At 33.2% G+C, this 18,246-nt stretch overlaps 1 protein-coding gene across 3 annotated transcripts; it reads right to left on the reverse strand.

The window, feature by feature from the left end:
* Nucleotides 1-3,724: 3,724 nt before the first annotated feature.
* LOC102629590 (PH, RCC1 and FYVE domains-containing protein 1) lies at nucleotides 3,725-10,025 on the reverse strand. 3 transcript variants are annotated; one of them, XM_052443888.1, is made up of 10 exons: nucleotides 9,981-10,025; nucleotides 9,567-9,633; nucleotides 8,764-8,850; nucleotides 8,250-8,339; nucleotides 8,074-8,160; nucleotides 7,735-7,929; nucleotides 5,531-7,612; nucleotides 5,265-5,411; nucleotides 4,359-4,726; nucleotides 3,725-4,192 (listed from the first exon to the last, which is right to left on the reverse strand). In XM_052443888.1, the coding sequence occupies exons 2-10, from the start codon at nucleotides 9,630-9,632 to the stop codon at nucleotides 4,072-4,074; spliced, it is 3,243 nt and encodes a 1,080-aa protein (XP_052299848.1). In that variant the 5' UTR covers nucleotide 9,633; nucleotides 9,981-10,025; the 3' UTR covers nucleotides 3,725-4,071. The 3 variants fall into 3 exon arrangements, with proteins under 3 accessions (XP_052299848.1, XP_024955313.1, XP_024955314.1); XM_025099545.2 differs by lacking the exons at nucleotides 8,250-8,339; nucleotides 9,981-10,025 and having other exon boundaries at nucleotides 9,567-9,897; XM_025099546.2 differs by lacking the exons at nucleotides 3,725-4,192; nucleotides 9,981-10,025 and having other exon boundaries at nucleotides 4,460-4,710; nucleotides 9,567-9,900.
* Between the last annotated feature and the right edge of the window lie 8,221 nt (nucleotides 10,026-18,246).

The following is an 18,246-nucleotide window of genomic DNA, read 5'->3' on the forward strand; positions in this document are numbered from 1 at the left end:
ATAATTGGAGAAAAAGAAAAAATGTTTGTTTTGCACTGAAACTTTTTGTCCTCTAGTGGGATGTGTTATTCTTTGTTTTAATTTCTGTGCACTTATCACTTGTTGGTTGAAAATAGTTTTTTGGGCTAAAAATATAAGTTCAGCGCAACTCTCAAATATTTAGCTACATAGTTTTTAAATACGAGTTAGGCTTATGATCTTCTTTATAATATTGGAGCTAAAATGATGTTCGAGTGTGGCCACAAAGACAAAGTAAAAAGATCGGTCTGTACATGATGGGGATAATTGAAAAAATACCTCACATCAACTAGGCAAAAAGACTGACATGTGTATAATAGGAAAAATATCTCACATTGATTGTGAATAAATTTTACGTTAAAAATATAAACCTGAGAAAACCTTCAATTCTGGAGCCTCTATGTAAGTCGTGGGTTTTGTCTCTCCACTATAGAAGTAGGGGAGTGATGAAATTAATTCACTCATGTATCATTTTTCTTTTTAGGAGACTTTCTGCATCTGCTCTTGTACCTCTTTTCTAATTCAGTGAGATTAAAAAAAAAAATCGTAATTCTCTATAAATATATTCATCCTCTTTAAAATTCAAGAAGATTTTGAATACGTACCAATGTACCAGGGCAATTATAATCTAATGAATTTACGTCATATATGCATTTATTTTGAAAATTGCCTACAAATTAGTGACTATATATATATATATGTAATCACCGAATATGTCGTTGTAGCTGAATAATATCGTAGCATCACTGGGCAAGAATCTAAGCAGTCTGAACTTTCTCCTCTTATAGAACTTAAAGCAAGGAAAATTCATTTCTCTCGATTGTTAGAGTTAGGATATAGTTCACAGTTATAACCTAAAGTGAAAGAAAGATGCTTATGATCCTTGGTAGTTTAGCCACAGTATTTAGAGACATCGCACGAATTTATTTTTTTTTTTAATTTTAGTTAATTGAATAGCTATGATGATATATGCTTGATCATTGTGATCATATTTTCAATTTCTTTAAAATTTCATACAAATTTGTAAAAGGATAAAGGGTGTACATCATATGTCTGTCATCACATCTACATGTCACAATTAAATCTTAAATACTAATAATTAATTAGTCACTTAGGGTTGATTGTAGTGCAGCTGTAGCTTCTACCAGAACTCAGATTCGATTCTTGGGGGTGGTAGGGGGTAAAAATGTATTTGGCCTACACCCCCCCCCCCCCCCCCCCAACCTTTTGAAAAGGAAAAAAAAAATTAGTCACTTAGGGTGCATTTACTAAACTTGTATTACACTGTATTGTATTACAATAAAACACTATTTTTGTGCTAATCCATAATCATTTAAATTTTATTATTTAATAAATTTAAATAATAATATAAGGTAGTAATAAACCTAAATATTTAATAAATAAATGATAACACATTATTTTACTTTCATTACATAAGTGATTTTACTTCAAATACGTAAAAAATTATATTAGTTTTATTTAATGATTTATAAAATACTAAATTTGAATATAAATAATAATAGTTGACTACCTTTTAAGGGTGGAGTAAATTAATTAATCCCAGCATTAAGTAATCTCGTCAAGGGTGAATTGGGTTAGCGCAGTTGAAGGTTCAACAAGTGGGATCCATGTGGGACCAGCTTTTTTCCACGTGAAGACAAAGGGTTCCACGTGGCAAAACAGGATGACTTGGCAGGCCTGGTCCTTTTCAGGAAGCGAAGCGATGCTATTCCCTTCCAAATTTGTTCTTCCTTCGCGTCTCTATCTCGCATACTTTTCCTTTTCCTTTTCGTCAATCCATCCATCTTTTGCTACTTTTCTTCTTTTCCAGGGCTTGTTGTTTTCAATATTATACGTATCTTCGTTCTCGTTACGATCTTATGTTAACTAATTTCACTTTAAAAAAAAAAAAAAAAAACCATCATAACTGAAAAAAAATAAAAATAAAAATTGAGTTTAATTTAATATATGTAAGAAAAATTATAAATATATAATATATTTATGAAATTAGAATGTGTACAACTAACAAACAGATTGAATTATAAAAACCATATCTTGTAATTAACTAGGAAATATATTATACACGGTACAAGCTAAAATTCCATTGCCAAATAAATTTAAATTAATTCCCCAATAAAAATTAACAATCATTAGATACCAGAAAAAGGTGGTTTTGGCTTATTCTATCATAAAGGCAAGCAGACGTTTGAACACGTTTTCAACTTAAACCACCAACATTTTCTTTTATTTATTAATTTGTAAGGATTTAGTTTTATTTTAAAAATTGATTAATCCAGAAACTGTTGCCGAAAGGTGGCACCGTGATGTCATCTTCTTTTTTTTTTTTTTTTTTTTTTTGGGAGTTCGAAATCTGAATCCTCCGACGTCACATGAATCAATCAAATGGCTAAGAGGAAAATACAGAGAGGGGGAAAAAAAAAAACAAAAGTGAAACAAATTAATAATAATTTATTTATTTAGAAGGAAGCCCTCATTTCTTCTTATCTTTGTATTAAAGAAAGAACAACAATTATGTGTATATCCAAATATTATAGGAAAGGTACACCGAGAGAAGAGCATTCACATGGGATTCTCGGTGGTCCATTCTTCTTCATATTCATAAAATAAAAACCAATTTTAGGTCAGACAATAAGAATTTGTTTTTTTTTTTTTAAGTGTCATTATAGTAGTAATATTCTTTTCAAATAACATTACAATCTTTTTATTTTAAAAGAGTATACGTTAATTTATCACATCTTCTTGTTAATATCTCAGTTTATTGGGCTTCTTTCAAGTGAATACGTACAAATTTACAATTTTCAGCGGGGTGGGATGAAGTGCATGTGCTATATTTATCTAGTCCAGACATAATAATTTAATGGGAGATTTTTAATTTTTCATTCTAAAATCAACGTATGTCACTTACTTCCTACTATTTTTACAATATTTAAAACCCTTTATCGCGCCAAAAATATAAAGAAAAAGATGGATAAATGAGTCATTTGTCAAATAATTTATTTTTAGAATACAAAATATATATTTATTATAAAATATTTAAAAAATTAAAAATAAGAAAAGTATCTATTATTAATTTTTTATTCACACCAAAACATACATTTTTTTATTTTAATTTCTCTATTTATATGACTTATTTAATTTATGCTATATATAAACAAAAGTATCTTTGAAATTAAGGGTCAGACTATAAAATTATAATACCAAGAGAATTTTTAGTTATTATGAAGATAATACGAAATAAGTAATATATATATATATATATATATATATATATATTTCAGTCAATAATTTTAAAGTACGGGAAAATGCGGAAAACCTTTAAAACCGCATGGTTTTAAAGACTTAAAAATATAAGCCTTTAATGCCGTGTGGTTTTAAAACTTTCCCGCACTTTAAAATTCCTGACCAGAAAATTATTATATATATATATATATTTATTTATTTATTTCAGTAAAGAAAAACAGGCAATCTTCTCGAATTTTTATTCTATCTGGCTAATTCATCACCTATCATTAATAAGCGTAAACTTTGTTATTCATTGCCACTTCACCCTGAATTTCAAACGTGCCGTTAAACAGAGGAGATATTGGCTGCAATATTTCCCGTTAACCCTTAAGTTTTAATATTTCTATTTTCCAACTTGGTTCGGGGATTAATTCATTCACACAAAAATATAAACATTTATAGAAACAAGATAAAGTAAGTACCCTGCTATATTTGAGTGCACTTGTTTACTAGCCCTTCCAGCATTTACATCGATTCATATGCACAGAAAATTCTGCAGCAAATTTTGTATGCATACAGATATAGAGCATAACTTCCGCAACAATTTTGCCTTGTACAAAGAAAACTTAAGCCTTTGCTCTGATAGCTTTCTCAAACATGTAACAACATCCAGCAACTCATTGTTAAGTGAGCACTTTGTTAGCCAGTCTGAGATCTCCAGCACCGAATTATTAAGTGAACCAACATTTTCTAGCTCTGTTATATGTGAGGACCAATCTAAAATAAACTCACAATCAGTTAGTGTGCCAGTTAGCTCCTCATCTGATTTTGGTTCAAGTTACTGTATTCCTCAATGCCGTACTTCTGGTACACCACTACCTGATTTTCTTCCCACCATCGCTCTGCTGCCTTCTCGGTGAATCGCCTCCGGCTACAAAACAAGCAGCGAGGACAAATAAATCTTTATTTGAACTGCTTTCAGATCAACATGGGGTCTTTTTTTTTTCTTTTGTATTTTTTGGGGTTAAAGATCAATGCAGGTTGAGTTCAAAGAATATACCATACAAAAAGATATGATTCACTTGATAGAACATTACCTAAATCGTACTCGCTTTAACCCCTTCTGCCCACTCGGCAAAGTTGTAAATGTGATATATATGCCAGGTTCATACTGCTCTGCATATTCAAGCTTAGATGCCTTTGTTCCCTTTTGTTGAGGCTCTGTTCTTGCAACCTTTGAGTCCTCCACGGATCCACTACTATTGTCGTGGCATAACTCTCTCCCATACACTGATTTTAACTTATTGGAGAACACAATAGGGGAGCTACATAGGCTATCTACTTTCCTGTCTTTCGGTAATTTAACTTCAGGATGTTTATCAGTATCAAGCTTTGGAGGAAGATTTGCATCAACCCCTTCTTTTGCTTCTTTTGCAGCGGATATTTTTTCTGATAGCGTATGAAGCTGCCCAATAAGATTGATATGCTAAGTTTAAATAAAAGTTAAACCATGCACCAGTGGCATATCAAATTAAGAAATTTTATGGTTTTCCATCAATAATTTGATAGCCCAATTGTGGAGTTCTCATTTCCAATTGTAAAAGACATAAACAAGAAAAGTAACTCAATTAAATAAGCTGATGTAGATTATAGATTATTAGATTGATAAAATAACATGCAGTCAATACTAGAAGACAGAGATCTTGCATGGTTCAGTTTCAGGCCCACCTCACCAGGCCAGTAAAAAAGTAAGAAAAATCACCATGAAATCTTGATGATGACTTGATACAATTGATAAAAACTGATTGAAACTATAAATAAAACGGAAATGATAGAGAAATTGACTTCTTTCAGGGGATTAAAAAGATCAGCAGTTTTTTACCCCAAAAAGTTGAGCAACACATCAATAGTCCAAGGTGTGATAAATGATAGATGGATAATCCCAGCTGCAAAGCTACGAATTATCGGGCCATCTAATATAACAGCAAGAAAACAATACTTACCCTCACTGCCAAAGCTTTTATAATCTCCTTTGCTGCTTTACACTTTTCAGCTTCCTCCCTCGCCAATGACCAAGCTTCCTCAATTTTTTGTTGGCATTCTTGAACCTTCTGATTTCCAATTTGACATTGCTTTTCAAGGTTCCTGGCCTGTTCAAAGTAAACCAAACAATATAATACATACATACATGTATTAACCAAAATACAAGAAACCAACTGATAATCAACTTCAAAACTCTAAATCATGAGAAAATTAATCAAGCAATTACCTGATCTCTAAGCCTCTGAACTTCTTCATTGAGCATCTTATTTGATTCAGACAAGTCTTTCTCTACAGTCGAGGCAATGGGAATAAAATTTGATCCCAAAGATATCTTTCGCAAAAGGGGTGAGTGGGTAGACATTTGGGTTTTAGGAATCGGAGTAGGTTCCACAGATTTTTCATGACAATGAGTTTTGAATCGGATAGGGCAAGAAACTTGCCCCCATCTTTGTAGTCCAGATGACAAAGAAGAAGCAGACTCCAAGCATTCACCGGGTTTCCTTTCGACATTTCTAGACTGTTTACTAGTAAATGATTGACCTCTTGAAGGAGTCAATGCTCCCTTCTCTTCCTTCACCTCTTCAGATAAACTACCCTGCAAGTTCAATAAATTCCTTGGACTCTGATTTTCCTGCTTTAACAGCCTTCCTGAATGCGTTATCTTTTGCAAATGGTTGTAGCATGTATCACAGACACGGGAAGGCTTGCCCTTATTTGGTGTCAAGGATGCATTTATTATTTTCTTCGTACTACAAGCACTGCAAAAGTGAAGACCACAATTATAACAGTTGTGTTTCTTCCTCCTAAACCCAAAGGGCATTCTACATTGACTACAAGATGACTGATCACCAACAGAGATAGATTTATGTAAACAGATTGCAGCAGTTATACTTGATCCACATACTACACTCTCGACCTGCCTATCTCTCAAAGCCTCAACAAAAGTTGGTGTTTCTCTCTCTTGACTATCACCTAATCCTAGCTGTCCATTTGCATTTTTCCCCCATGTGTAAACACTTCCTCCCGAAGTCAAGACAGCGACATGATATGATCCCGATGAGATTCCCTTAACAAACTCCTCTTTAAGCTTTCCTTCAACAACTGTTATTGACCTATCCTTTGCCTTTGGATTCCCTAACTGCCCATGCACTGCACTTCCCATTGTATAAACTTTACCTAAACCAGTAAGTCCAACAGTCAACATTCTTCCACATGAAGCTTGTACAAAATCAAAATCTACAAGTCGTGTGACACATGTTGGTAAAAGCTTTCTCTCTCCATCCACATGCCCAAGTCTCCCTTTATCAGCATCACCCCAAGTGAATAATTTCCCACCAATGGCGTTTGACTTGCAACGATCAACCATGATATCCACAATAGCAGCCGTGTGCCATGGTCCACATGCAACAGATTTTACTTTTAGTCCCCTTAGAGATTCAACTTCTTTTGGTTGTGAAACATTTTGCAAATTCCCATGCCCAAGAACCCCAAAAGTTCCATCTCCATATGTAAATAATTGCCCAGAAGTGGAGACAATTGCTGTATGCCACTCCCCACAAGCTACTTTTGATACCCTTACACCATCCAAAGTATCAAAAAGTTTACGTGGAAGCCAGTGGCTTCTACTTCTCCTCTCACCAACTAAATCAGCACCATGATTATTATGACCCCATGTATATATTTCACCAGATTTTGTCAGTGCACATGTTTGAAATTCACCACATGACACAGACTGTACATTGATCCCACTGAGGCATTCAACAAGTTTTGGACAGCTTACATCCATATTTACTTTGTGGCCAAGCCTTCCATCTTTTCCCTCCCCCCAACAAAAAACTTCTCCTTCTTTAGTAACTAAGGCTGCGTGTTTTGCTCCCAAAGATATATTTTGTACGTCTAACATCACAGCTGATTCAAGCAATTTAGGCAATAAAGCATCCACCTGTGTTTTGTTCTGGCTAACAGAACCATCAACTGCACCTCCAATATCTCCCCCAAGCACACCTTCCCCCCAGATCATGACATCTTTCAGAATATCTTTTCTTTCTATTAGGGGAGACCCGTAAGTGGGTGTGACAAGCCTATGAGACTCATTCTTTGGACATCGTGTGTCAGCATAATTCAATTCCCACTTCATGAAATTCTCTGTTTCCATATGTGGAGAACTTGGAGTTATGATGTTGGATAAATTTTGAATCTGTGATGAACTTGATTCTGATGAATAAAAGCTGTCTGAAGAATATGATAATCCATCAGAAAAACACCTTTCTGAAAGTGAAAGAGAAGGACTCCCACATAAGCTGCGGACCTTGAGCACAGAAAGGAACAGAATCAAATTATTTTATAGGTAAAGTTGCAGAGTTGCTTTAATCACAGCTAGAAAAGGAAAATTATTTCTGTTGTAAACAACTGTAGCAGGGTATTTAAAACCTGAGATAATTCAGTGGCATCCTCTAGAAGTCCTAGATTGTGCTTTCTTCTTATATAACTAGCCGGACTACTAACACAGCTCTGTACCCCTCTTTTCTCCCTCAAACAAGAGAATGTTCTGGAACGACGACAGCTAGATATCGCAGCTCTGAGGCCTAAAAACCAAGATTCAGCTTGAACTTTGTCCTTGCAAATCTACGAAGAAGATAACAGACAAAATATCAGTAATCCATAAACTGTAATGATAGGAACAAACTCAAACAAGTAGAACAGGAAAAAAAAAAACTCAAACTAGTAGCTTAATTACAGGGCATGCAGCAGCACAAGTTCTATGCTTACCAGATCAAGTGAGCGCTCACCATTTGCATATATGATTGAAAAGGACTGCTGCTTCCTATCCGGTTGAGGTTGACATTGAAAATTTACCTACAAAGAGTAAAATCACTATTCATATAAATGAGAAATGTCCAATATAGCAATGGAACTGGATGTTACGCAGTCGTTTTGAAACATACAGTCCTCTGCCCCATTATAATCTTAGTAACTGAGTTCAATCTCAATTGCTTTTCTTTTTGGCCGGAGTACCAAATCAAGAATTTCTCATCCTGTAAAGTAAATGGATACTCATTAGCCGAAAGCTTGAACGTGTAAAGCTGTAAGAATGTTTACTATATTACATGAATTTCCTTCCATCTCATCACTAATGTATACATAAACTACCACCCAAAGTTTAATCAGAATAGTCATTCGGGTTTCTCTAAAGCCAGCTTGACAGGCTAGAGCATATTATTCTTGAATCCACCACAATAATACCATTAGCTAGTAACACAGCTCAGTCTGGTTTTTATCTACCATATGTAACAATGTTTTAACATGGACTTATATTTTGATATCCACATTAGCCTGACATATCTTTTGAAAAAATGAGGAACGCCGGTTTCAACTCAACTCAGTTATAGTAGCTTATCTCAAACCAAATTGAACTTTAAACAGTTACAGTTCTTTAAGTGCAATATCAAATTTACTAACCATTGAAAGCCTGAAAGGGCAGAACCTAGGCTTCCCCCTTCTTCCACACTTCAAGAGGTGTGCCCCTTTCTTTATGGCCAGAATTGCCTGCAATCACAATAAAATTATGAGACTATATCTCTACAAGAACCTTAAAGAAAATTTAAACATTGTCACATAAAAGGAAAACATTAATATAGTGTTATCTAGCAAAAATGAATTAAAATCAACAGTTTTTCCACCGACCACTGTAACAAATAGTTTCTATAAAATCATAGAAAGCTAGAATAATTAGATTCAAGAAATCAACCACTACCAGAGAAAAACAAAAGAAATTTCCTTTGCATTTAAAAAAAAGAAAAAAGAAAAGCTGAATTGATTACGAAGAAGAAATAATACATAATAGCTATAGAAAATGCTGAAAATACACCTACCAGCATACTCAAAACAAAAGAAACAAACTGTCATGACCCAAAAATTATAAATATAAAAGCAAAGAAACTGCATTTAAATATACCAAATAATTATGAACAGAGTCCAAAAAAAATCGTTCAGCCTAGCAACAAAACTTACAAAACCAACAAAGCGATCACAACTAATAATTGATCGTGTTCAAAACAGAAAAGCAACTCAGAAATTGATTCCTACTTGCATTACTCTACTTCATCACATTCCTAGCACTGAGAAGCAAGAATAAACAACTTTCTAAGAAAATTACAGACAAAGCAATGATGCTAAGAAAACGGCAGCAAACAAAAAAAAGAAGAAAGGAAAAAGAAAATCCCAGATCAAAGGATAGAATTTTGTAGAAGAAAAATGAGAACCTGTTGAACGTTTCTATCAAGAGGGACGACAGGTATTGTAGTTAAGAAATCATCTTCTTCAGCCATGCTGTGGAAGAGAATTGAATTTGCTTTTTAGCCAACAGACAAAAAAAAAAAAAAGAGAGAAAGCTGAAGAATGTAGTTTTTATTATTATGTAACTGTGTGTTAGAAGGAATAATGCATGAGAAAGGATGAAGAAGAAGAATAATTCTGGATGTTGCTTTGTTTCCTCTGCTTTGCGCAGAGAGTATCAAAATTCTTTTTCTCTACAGAGAAAGAGAAAGAGAAAGAGAGAGAGGTCTGTGTTGTTGTTGTTATTATAATGGAAAATAATAATTCTCATGTATATATATATATATATAGCAAGAAAAGGATGCCAACTACTATCCACTGTGTCTGTGTGTGTAAATTACGGAGTTTTCTCCTCTGTTGGTCTGTCTGTTTCATTGAGAATCCGTTTCTTCCATTGCTTTGATATTCGTGCTCTCAGACACTGGCAGTTGTCATAAGTAAGCTACTGACACTCTCTGCTCAATTTCATTGACACCCTTTTCCTTCTGTATATTGTCTTTCTCATGCAAGAAAAATCAAGTCAATACGATATCATCCAACCTCCGAAAATCAATAAATATATAAATATATCATAGAGAAGTGAAAAATTCAAAAACTAATTCAGAGAAACATCGATAATTTATTTTCAGTCTAAAAATTTTAAGCCTTTCCATATATTATGATATTAAATCTTCATATTCTTTAACAATAAAATACATTTTAACGTGTAAATATATATATATAAATTTTAATTAAATTTCAATTAATCTCATGTAAGTTTATGTAGTGCAACATTAAAAACATTTAAAATATTAAAGTTCAATGTCTGTTAAAGTACCAACATTAGTTCCAACTGTCACGGATGTCTCTGAATTAAAAATCTTACCTCTAATTAAATTTGTCCTAATCCAGTAGAAGCTGTTTATGTTTTACATATTGGGAAATTTACGAAAATAACCATAAAAATTTTGTTATTTTCACAATTAACCCTCTCAACTTTTTTCTATCAACATTAGCCAAACACACGCTTTTCTCCCCAAATTACCCTTCTTTACAGACCAAAAGCAACTTTCTTTCTCACATATCGTCAAACCAAAGGCAGCTTTCCACTCTTTAATCATCAACCAACGGCGACGGCAAAAGACAACGATAAAAGTGAAATCCGATCATAATCTATCCGGATCCAACAGTAATCGGCATCACATGAGTTATTTTTTGAACTTGCTCGAGAGTTTCAGTGAACTGAGTCGTGGGTGAATATGGCGACAGGTGCCTGTCGCAAAAAAACTTAGTGCGACAGGCACCTGTCGCACTTAGCTTGGTGCGACAGCAACCTGTCGCACTTAGCTTGGTGCGACAGCAACCTGTCGCACTTAGCTTGGTGCGACAGCAACCTGTCGCACCAAGTTTTATTCGAGGATTAATCGCACCAAGTTTTGCTTTTCCATAAGTGCGAGCTACAGAGGGTCCAGCCTTCAACAAGTTCGGTTTTGTGTCACTTCGAAGCCATAAATCATTCCAAATTCTTACAGCTCAACGTCAAACTCAGCAACCCAGAACTTGAAAAGCCCCAAGAACGTGAAAGATCAATAGATTGAAGTGTAAAGCTAGTGATTTTCGATATTGCAAATAAAGAATGGTCATTTATGCGTGGATAGAGACTGAGATCAAGATGGGTTGTGTTTGAATATCGAATGAGAACAGCTGGTAAGTGCTCTTGGCGAAGAGGCTTCAGTTTCTTGCGGTGCTTTGATTCTGTAATGTAAAACGATTTGCAAACCAACCTGTCGCACTTAGCTTGGTGCGACAGGCACCTGTCGCACCAAGTTTTATTCGAGGATTAATCGCATTTGCTTGGTTATTGTTTTGCTGGAAGAAAATAGAGTTGATGAAGATGGAAGTTCCAGAGGCACGCTTGCTCAACAACATGGCTTGGCACATTTTGTAGCTTGAACCTTTGGCCGTATTTGAGATGTCATATGTTACTGTTCTCTCTTTTTTTCTTTCTTAAATTTATTTTAAATGAATCATTGGTTGTCCAAGGTACTTGATTTAAAACTGCCAATATGTTCGTTTGGCTTCAGGCTTCAGGCACCAATTTCTAACAAATGAAAGATGAAGAAAATCCCAGAATTTGGAATCAGTATCCGAAGAAATTAAAGATTCATGTTATCGATTATCTCAAAGTATCTATGAAAAATTTATTAACAAAACTTAGCATGAAAGAAAGATTGACTGCATTATTCCAAGAGCAGTACTCAACTGCCCAATCGTTCATAGAACAATATTCATCACTTTATGGTATCTTAAAAATTTTCTTCAGCACCTTAACCAAGTTCCAGTCTTTACGAGACATATCATCCTGAAAATTTGAAGCAACCGTAAGCAGACCAATATTACTGACATTTACCCCGTAAGCAGACCAACAAATTCAAAATTTGGAAAAACTGGATGCAAAAACATAAAGAATATAGGGTGCGAGAGGCTTGCTGTCGCACCAAATTGGTGCGGCAGTAGGGCGCTGTCGCACCAAAATTGGTGCGACAGTGGGGCGCGCATGCGCCCGCGCTGCTGCCCAGCGATGGGCGCGCGCGCGCGCTGCCCCCATCCCCCCTCCCTCCCCACAACACTCAAAAATCCAAAAACAATACTCCCAAAACACCACCAACCACCACAAACACCACCACCACCACCATTATTCTCAAACTACAACCATTATTATTCTAAAATTTCATTTGAAATTAATGAAAATAAAAAAAATGGCTAATCTAGGTTTTGTTGAAAGTTGTAGATTGTAGATCGGACGTCGATGAAAGATGGAGCCACCGCCGACGAGGGCTGATGTTGCCGCCGATGATGGGAGTTGGTTCGGTTTGGGAGAGATGAGTGAAAGGGAGTGTTGGGGGAGAGATGAGGGAGAGGGGTATTTTGGTCTCAAAGCTTGTTTTATGGCTAATGTTGATAGAAATTTGTTTGGGGGGTTAAGATGAAAAAAACCAAAACTTTAATGGTTATTAGTGTAAATTTCCCTTACATATTACAATAGTTCCATATTATGGCAAACCTTAAGGAGTTCCAATGAAAGTGTCACAGTCTCTCATAAAGTCATAATATGGATATGCACGTGTACTCTGTTACCACATGGGTGATTTCTTTTTTTTTTTTTGCCATTTTTTTAATCTTTTGTCGTTACATCACTACTACTATCATTTTCGTAAGTGCAATATTTTAGGTGAATAAATAAATAAATGAAACATATATAACCAGCCAGGTTAGTTGAGTCGAGACATAACTAGGTAAAACAGCTCAGCACCATTTCCTGGATTAATGTGGCAACTGTCTTTTTATTACAAACCAATTTGAGGACAAAATATTATAGTACTATATAAATAAATATAAAGCTAGAAATCTGAGGATCAGTAAGATAATTTTGGTTACGATCTCATGAAATCTTACTTGGCATCACAATTTCTTTCTATATGTGCGAATTATAAATGGACAAAATACCGTAATATTATATAAATATAAAGTTAGATTATATTTTTGTCAACGTGACACCCATCAATACTTATTATAATATGCAAGTGTAACAAAGTTCTTGATAACTCCAATTTGTCTTCTATATTTCTCTCTCTCTCTCTCTCTCTCTCTCTTTTTCCTTGCTATTACTAATGTTACCATATGATTTGAGTTGGTATTTGGATAAATGTGAGATGTGGGAAAATAGATCACCACAAAAATGAAGAAAGGGTTTTGCCTCTGGGTTGTTGTTGTTTGTAGGTGTCAATTGCTAAATGAAAGATTGATTGATGGATTTTAATTCAATTCATTTTCTTCCAGAGTTAGGTTTTGCAAGAAGTCAGTCACTGTCTCATGCTTTTCACTTCCTATTGAATCATTTTCCCTCCTATTTCATTTCTTTCATTTCTTTTATTAGAGAAAAAAAACAAAAATATTTCAAGTCGACTTGAACCCTCTCTTTCTCTCTCAGAGCTAATTATTTAGCAAGAAGAGTTCTATTGCATGAAGAAAATTCAATACTTGGATATTTACAACATTATCTTTTTTAAAAAAAAAAAAAAAAAAAAAGGGAACCAGTTACTATCAAATTGTCGATAATTTTTCCAACTTAGTAACATCAATCAAAATGATAATTTTTCAACTTAGTAACATCAATCAAAATGTTGTATGATATTTCGATTTATAACTCTCTATAAACCCATTCCTTCTCTTTTTCCAAATTGTTCTTCATTTTCCAAACACAAAAAAAAAAAAAAAAAAATTTACAAAAAGGAAAGTCAAAAAATGGCCAATTGCACCACTTTTACTTTCACTTATAGTAAAGCATGGAAGACTGCACGTGCTCTTTACTCATTATTATTATTATTATTATTATTATTATTATTATTATTATTATTATTATTATTATTATTATTATTATTATTATTATTACTATCTTTTTTCTTCAAAGAAAAGACACACACACAGTGTCTTTTACAATAGTCGATTAACTAATAACATATATAGTTTAGTTATTTACCATGGCTCGCATGTGATATATATGCATTTATATATAAAATATTAAAAAGATTGCGGGCTAAACTTATAGCTAGGCCAAAATTATTACAACTATGTTTGATGTTTAAACTAATTAATTACTGGCTGGGGTTTAATCAGCATAATAATAATAATTCATTAATATCGAGCTTGAGAGAAATTGCATGTGCTAAGCACATCTTGTTAATTTATATTAATATGATCGACTGAATGAAGACAGTACATGAACAAACCTTTTCGCTTTTTTGCTTTTTAAAAATTAATTATACACTTTGATAAGCGATTAATTAATTATTTATTATATTAAATAAACTATTTATTTAAGTAAAAATATAATATATATATATATATATATATATATAAATTATTATCTTTCAGTTATAACTAACATAGGGACATGTTACACATGTACAAATTTAATTGGGATAGATGTTTATGGATACTCTCTGTAATGTCATTAATTTACTAAATTGATATCTATTAGATATAGTCTTTTTAGAGCTCTTTTTTTTTTTTGTTGGGAAAAAAGTATTATCGTAACAACCAGTATCGATTTGAGCAATGCTAGGTAGTTAAGTAATTTTATAAGGTACAAAATTCATCTTTTAATAGATAGGGGACACATGATATTTAAATTCAAATAAAAATTCAAATGTTGAGACCCCTAGTATTGTTGTATCAATTTAGGTATGAGTCAGTTCCAACAACCAATTTTTTATACTATTGAATGAACAGACACCCACATTTGAGTGCAATTACTTATAATAAAATATGCACATGCCTTCATTTTGTTTTCTTAAGTGATTTAAATAATTTATAAGAGATTTATATATTAACCTAGCCACTTCCACATTTCCAAATAAAAGAAATAGTAAGATAAATTGCTAAAGCCTAAAAACAAACAAGTTTTACACCATAAAATTTAAGTTATTGGGTAAGAGCTAGTCGAACATCAATAATGTTAAAGAAAAATTTTAATATATAATCATTTTACGGATTGACTTATGGGTCCATTAATTATGTGATGTTAATTTAAAATAAATCAAATTTTCTCATTTCATTCTTTTAAGGAAATTATTATTATTATTTACAACTTTTTTTTCCCCACTTTTTGCTTTGTTTATAGCTTCTGTGAGTTGGGGTGAACTATATATCCTTGGAGCTATAACTGAAGTAAGGTTTAAAAAGTTATGTTCGCAAAATGATGAGCTTTGATTGAAGATACTTTTGTCGCATAGCTAATTTGATCATCTTCAGAATGACAAATATGGATAACGAGCCTTTTCATGTAGTGATTTCAAAATTAATCTTTCTTTAGAGAATATTCTGTACTGGTCTTGAAGCACTTACATCCTTCCAAGATTTTGGTCTTAATTACTAATTAGAATCCTATAAAGTGAGATTAATTTTAATCTGTTATTAGCACGGGGATTAATAATGATGTTGAGAGAGTTCACATCCACCCACCTCTTGAAACACTATTTTGTGAACCTTTTTTATGTTGGACATTTGTACCTAAAAGCTAGCTTGTTTTATTCACATGGAACAATCCAAAGTGGATTGATTATTAAAATTAGTTTTAGTCAAAGAATATGATTATATTTTAATTGCGTTAATATTGCGGCCTATATTGGAGAAACATTAATACATTTGAGGAGAGCATAATACAAACATTGTAAATCATATAATGGATGGTCCAATTATGTTGGAACTGCTTCAAGTGGAGCGCTAATGATAATCATACGATCATACAGATAAATATTAAATCTACACTTACTGTTATGATCTAACGGTCATCATCAATACTATACGACATAACAACTCCACCAGAACTGCTGCCTTAGAAAATTTACGTAGAAATTAACTAAAGTAAATTAAAATCTTTATCTTTACTGTCGAAGAAAATAATAAAGATCTTATCTTTTTTTATAATTTTTTTTTTGTTGGAACTACAGAGTTTCTCTATGCCTCAAAATAATTCCAGTCTCACACCACAATGGAGTAAACACTGTTTCAGATAAAAGAAAATAAAGTTAAATTTAAGCTCATTTTATCCCCCCACCCAAAAAAAAAAAAAGGATATTTGATAAAATCAAACATTCTTCAAATTTTGCTTGACAGCTACTTAGTGATACCATCTCACTTCAGCTACAACGATCAAACCTACAACTTCGAAAATCACAAACATATTATTTCATATTCACAATTTAAAAGCCAATTGGAGTACTTCAAATAAATAATTTAATTTGGTTCCGGTATCAAGCGGTCTCTGTTGTGCCATGTGTCCTAAAAATTTGTAAGATTTTAATTCAAGTCAAAGTCAATGTTTTTTTTTCTTTATATTTAACCAAAGGGCATATTAGTAACTGCAACAAAAAGATAATTTTTCATTCATATCTAAGCATACATTTATACAATATTGGGATCCAAATGACCGTTTGAACAAAGCTTGAGAGTCCCGATTTTATTCTTCCTTATCCTTAAAACAATATAGCAAAATGTTCTTCCATAAGTGAGACCTGAAAAAAAAAACTTATTATTTGCTGCCATACTTGAATGAAGAGATGATGATGTGGTATGTAACATGTTTGGTATCAAAGAATTCACCAACTAATAATAATAATAATAATAAATAAAAGAACGTAGGCTGAAGAAATGGGGATGGGGTTGCGCTGCTGAAGGTAAGATGTGTTTAGGCCATTTGTCTTATCACCTATCAGGGTGTCTTTGAAGATAAATTTTTGTTTATTTATTTATGTTTGGATTTGGTTTCTTTGAACAGATGCTAGCATAACATTTTTGGGTAGCATTAATTTACAAACATTAAAAAACATGACCGCAAAAGGCTTGGCCCATATGTTTTTCGGCATCTGTATAAGGGCTGGTCTGGGGTCGCAATCCCATGGCATGCCCCATTTTTTCTATTAATTCTCTCTCCATATATGTCTTCATTTACATCACAATAATAAATTAATCAGTAGCTATTTTCTTTCCCCCCCCCCCAAAAAAAAAAAAAAAACAAAAATATAATAATAATTATTATAATAACAAATCTAGCCAAACACTCCATGCATGTAGAATCTGTGATTCGTGCATAAATTTAGTACAGAAAATCAAAAACGGGAAGAGGACACATAAAGAAAGGGAAATGAGGATATGGGGTAGCTGCTACTGCTTGATTAAGATAAAGAAAGTATTAAGTGCAGGAATTGTTTACAACACTTCCAAAATTTGCTAAGAATTTTGTCAAATGCTTCTTCTGAAAACAGCATATTCTCACCTAACGCGAATTGATGCATTACATCCATTATATCTCCTTCGGAGAACTTATGTATTTGGACACTAATTTTCTTCACAATCGATCAAACTTTCTTCGGATAATCCATCAATACGACTTGTCAGCTATCATTCATTTATCACTCTTGTTGTCCGTTCCGTGTTACATGCAGTGTTGCTAGCGAGAAGATGTAACCACCGCTCTGTACGCACTACAAATCAAGGATAACAACTCATGCTTGGGATTTGATATGATGCTAATCTCATGTTTTACATTCTATTCTCAACTTTATAAATTAATCTGTCTTTCATCTTTGTCCACTTGTCGACGAGTGAAAGAAAACCAATTACTAATATTTATATATGTACACCTATCATGTCACATCTCGCGTTACTAATGAATTGATGAGTACTAAATTATTTATTAATTTTTTTCAGAGTTGTCCTAAAATTACATATTCAATCAATGTCGAATTATTTCCCTCGCTCAACCTAGTCTTTATCACTTGAAACGGTGGAGCGAACCTCAATAATCATACATGAATTGGTCATGATATTATATAATAGCTTTTGAGTCTAACTCATATTGAAAAACTATCTTATGAATTGAGGCTTTTTTTTTTTTTTTTTTTCCTTGGGTCCAAACTCACATACTTAGTGAAGGAACTATTTTCGATCTAGATGTGAATGATCTCCTTCACTTTATGTATAGGCAAGAAAAGAAAATCTTTGAAGCCGATCGAATGATCCGTGGTTCTGTTAGCGTAAAGTCCAAAGCAGATATAATATAATGTA

The sequence above is a fragment of the Citrus sinensis genome, chromosome 6, assembly GCF_022201045.2.
Source record: "Citrus sinensis cultivar Valencia sweet orange chromosome 6, DVS_A1.0, whole genome shotgun sequence".
NCBI classification, from domain to species: Eukaryota; Viridiplantae; Streptophyta; class Magnoliopsida; order Sapindales; family Rutaceae; genus Citrus; species Citrus sinensis.

Coding starts and splice junctions, on each gene's coding strand:
- LOC102629590 (XM_052443888.1), bottom strand. CDS start 9,632: ATGGCTGAAGAAGATGATTTCTTAACTACAATACCTGTCGTCCCTCTT. Junction 8,851..9,566: donor TTGATAGAAACGTTCAACAG/GTTCTCATTTTT, acceptor TTGTGATTGCAG/GCAATTCTGGCCATAAAGAA. Junction 8,340..8,763: donor GCCCTTTCAGGCTTTCAATG/GTTAGTAAATTT, acceptor TTTACTTTACAG/GATGAGAAATTCTTGATTTG.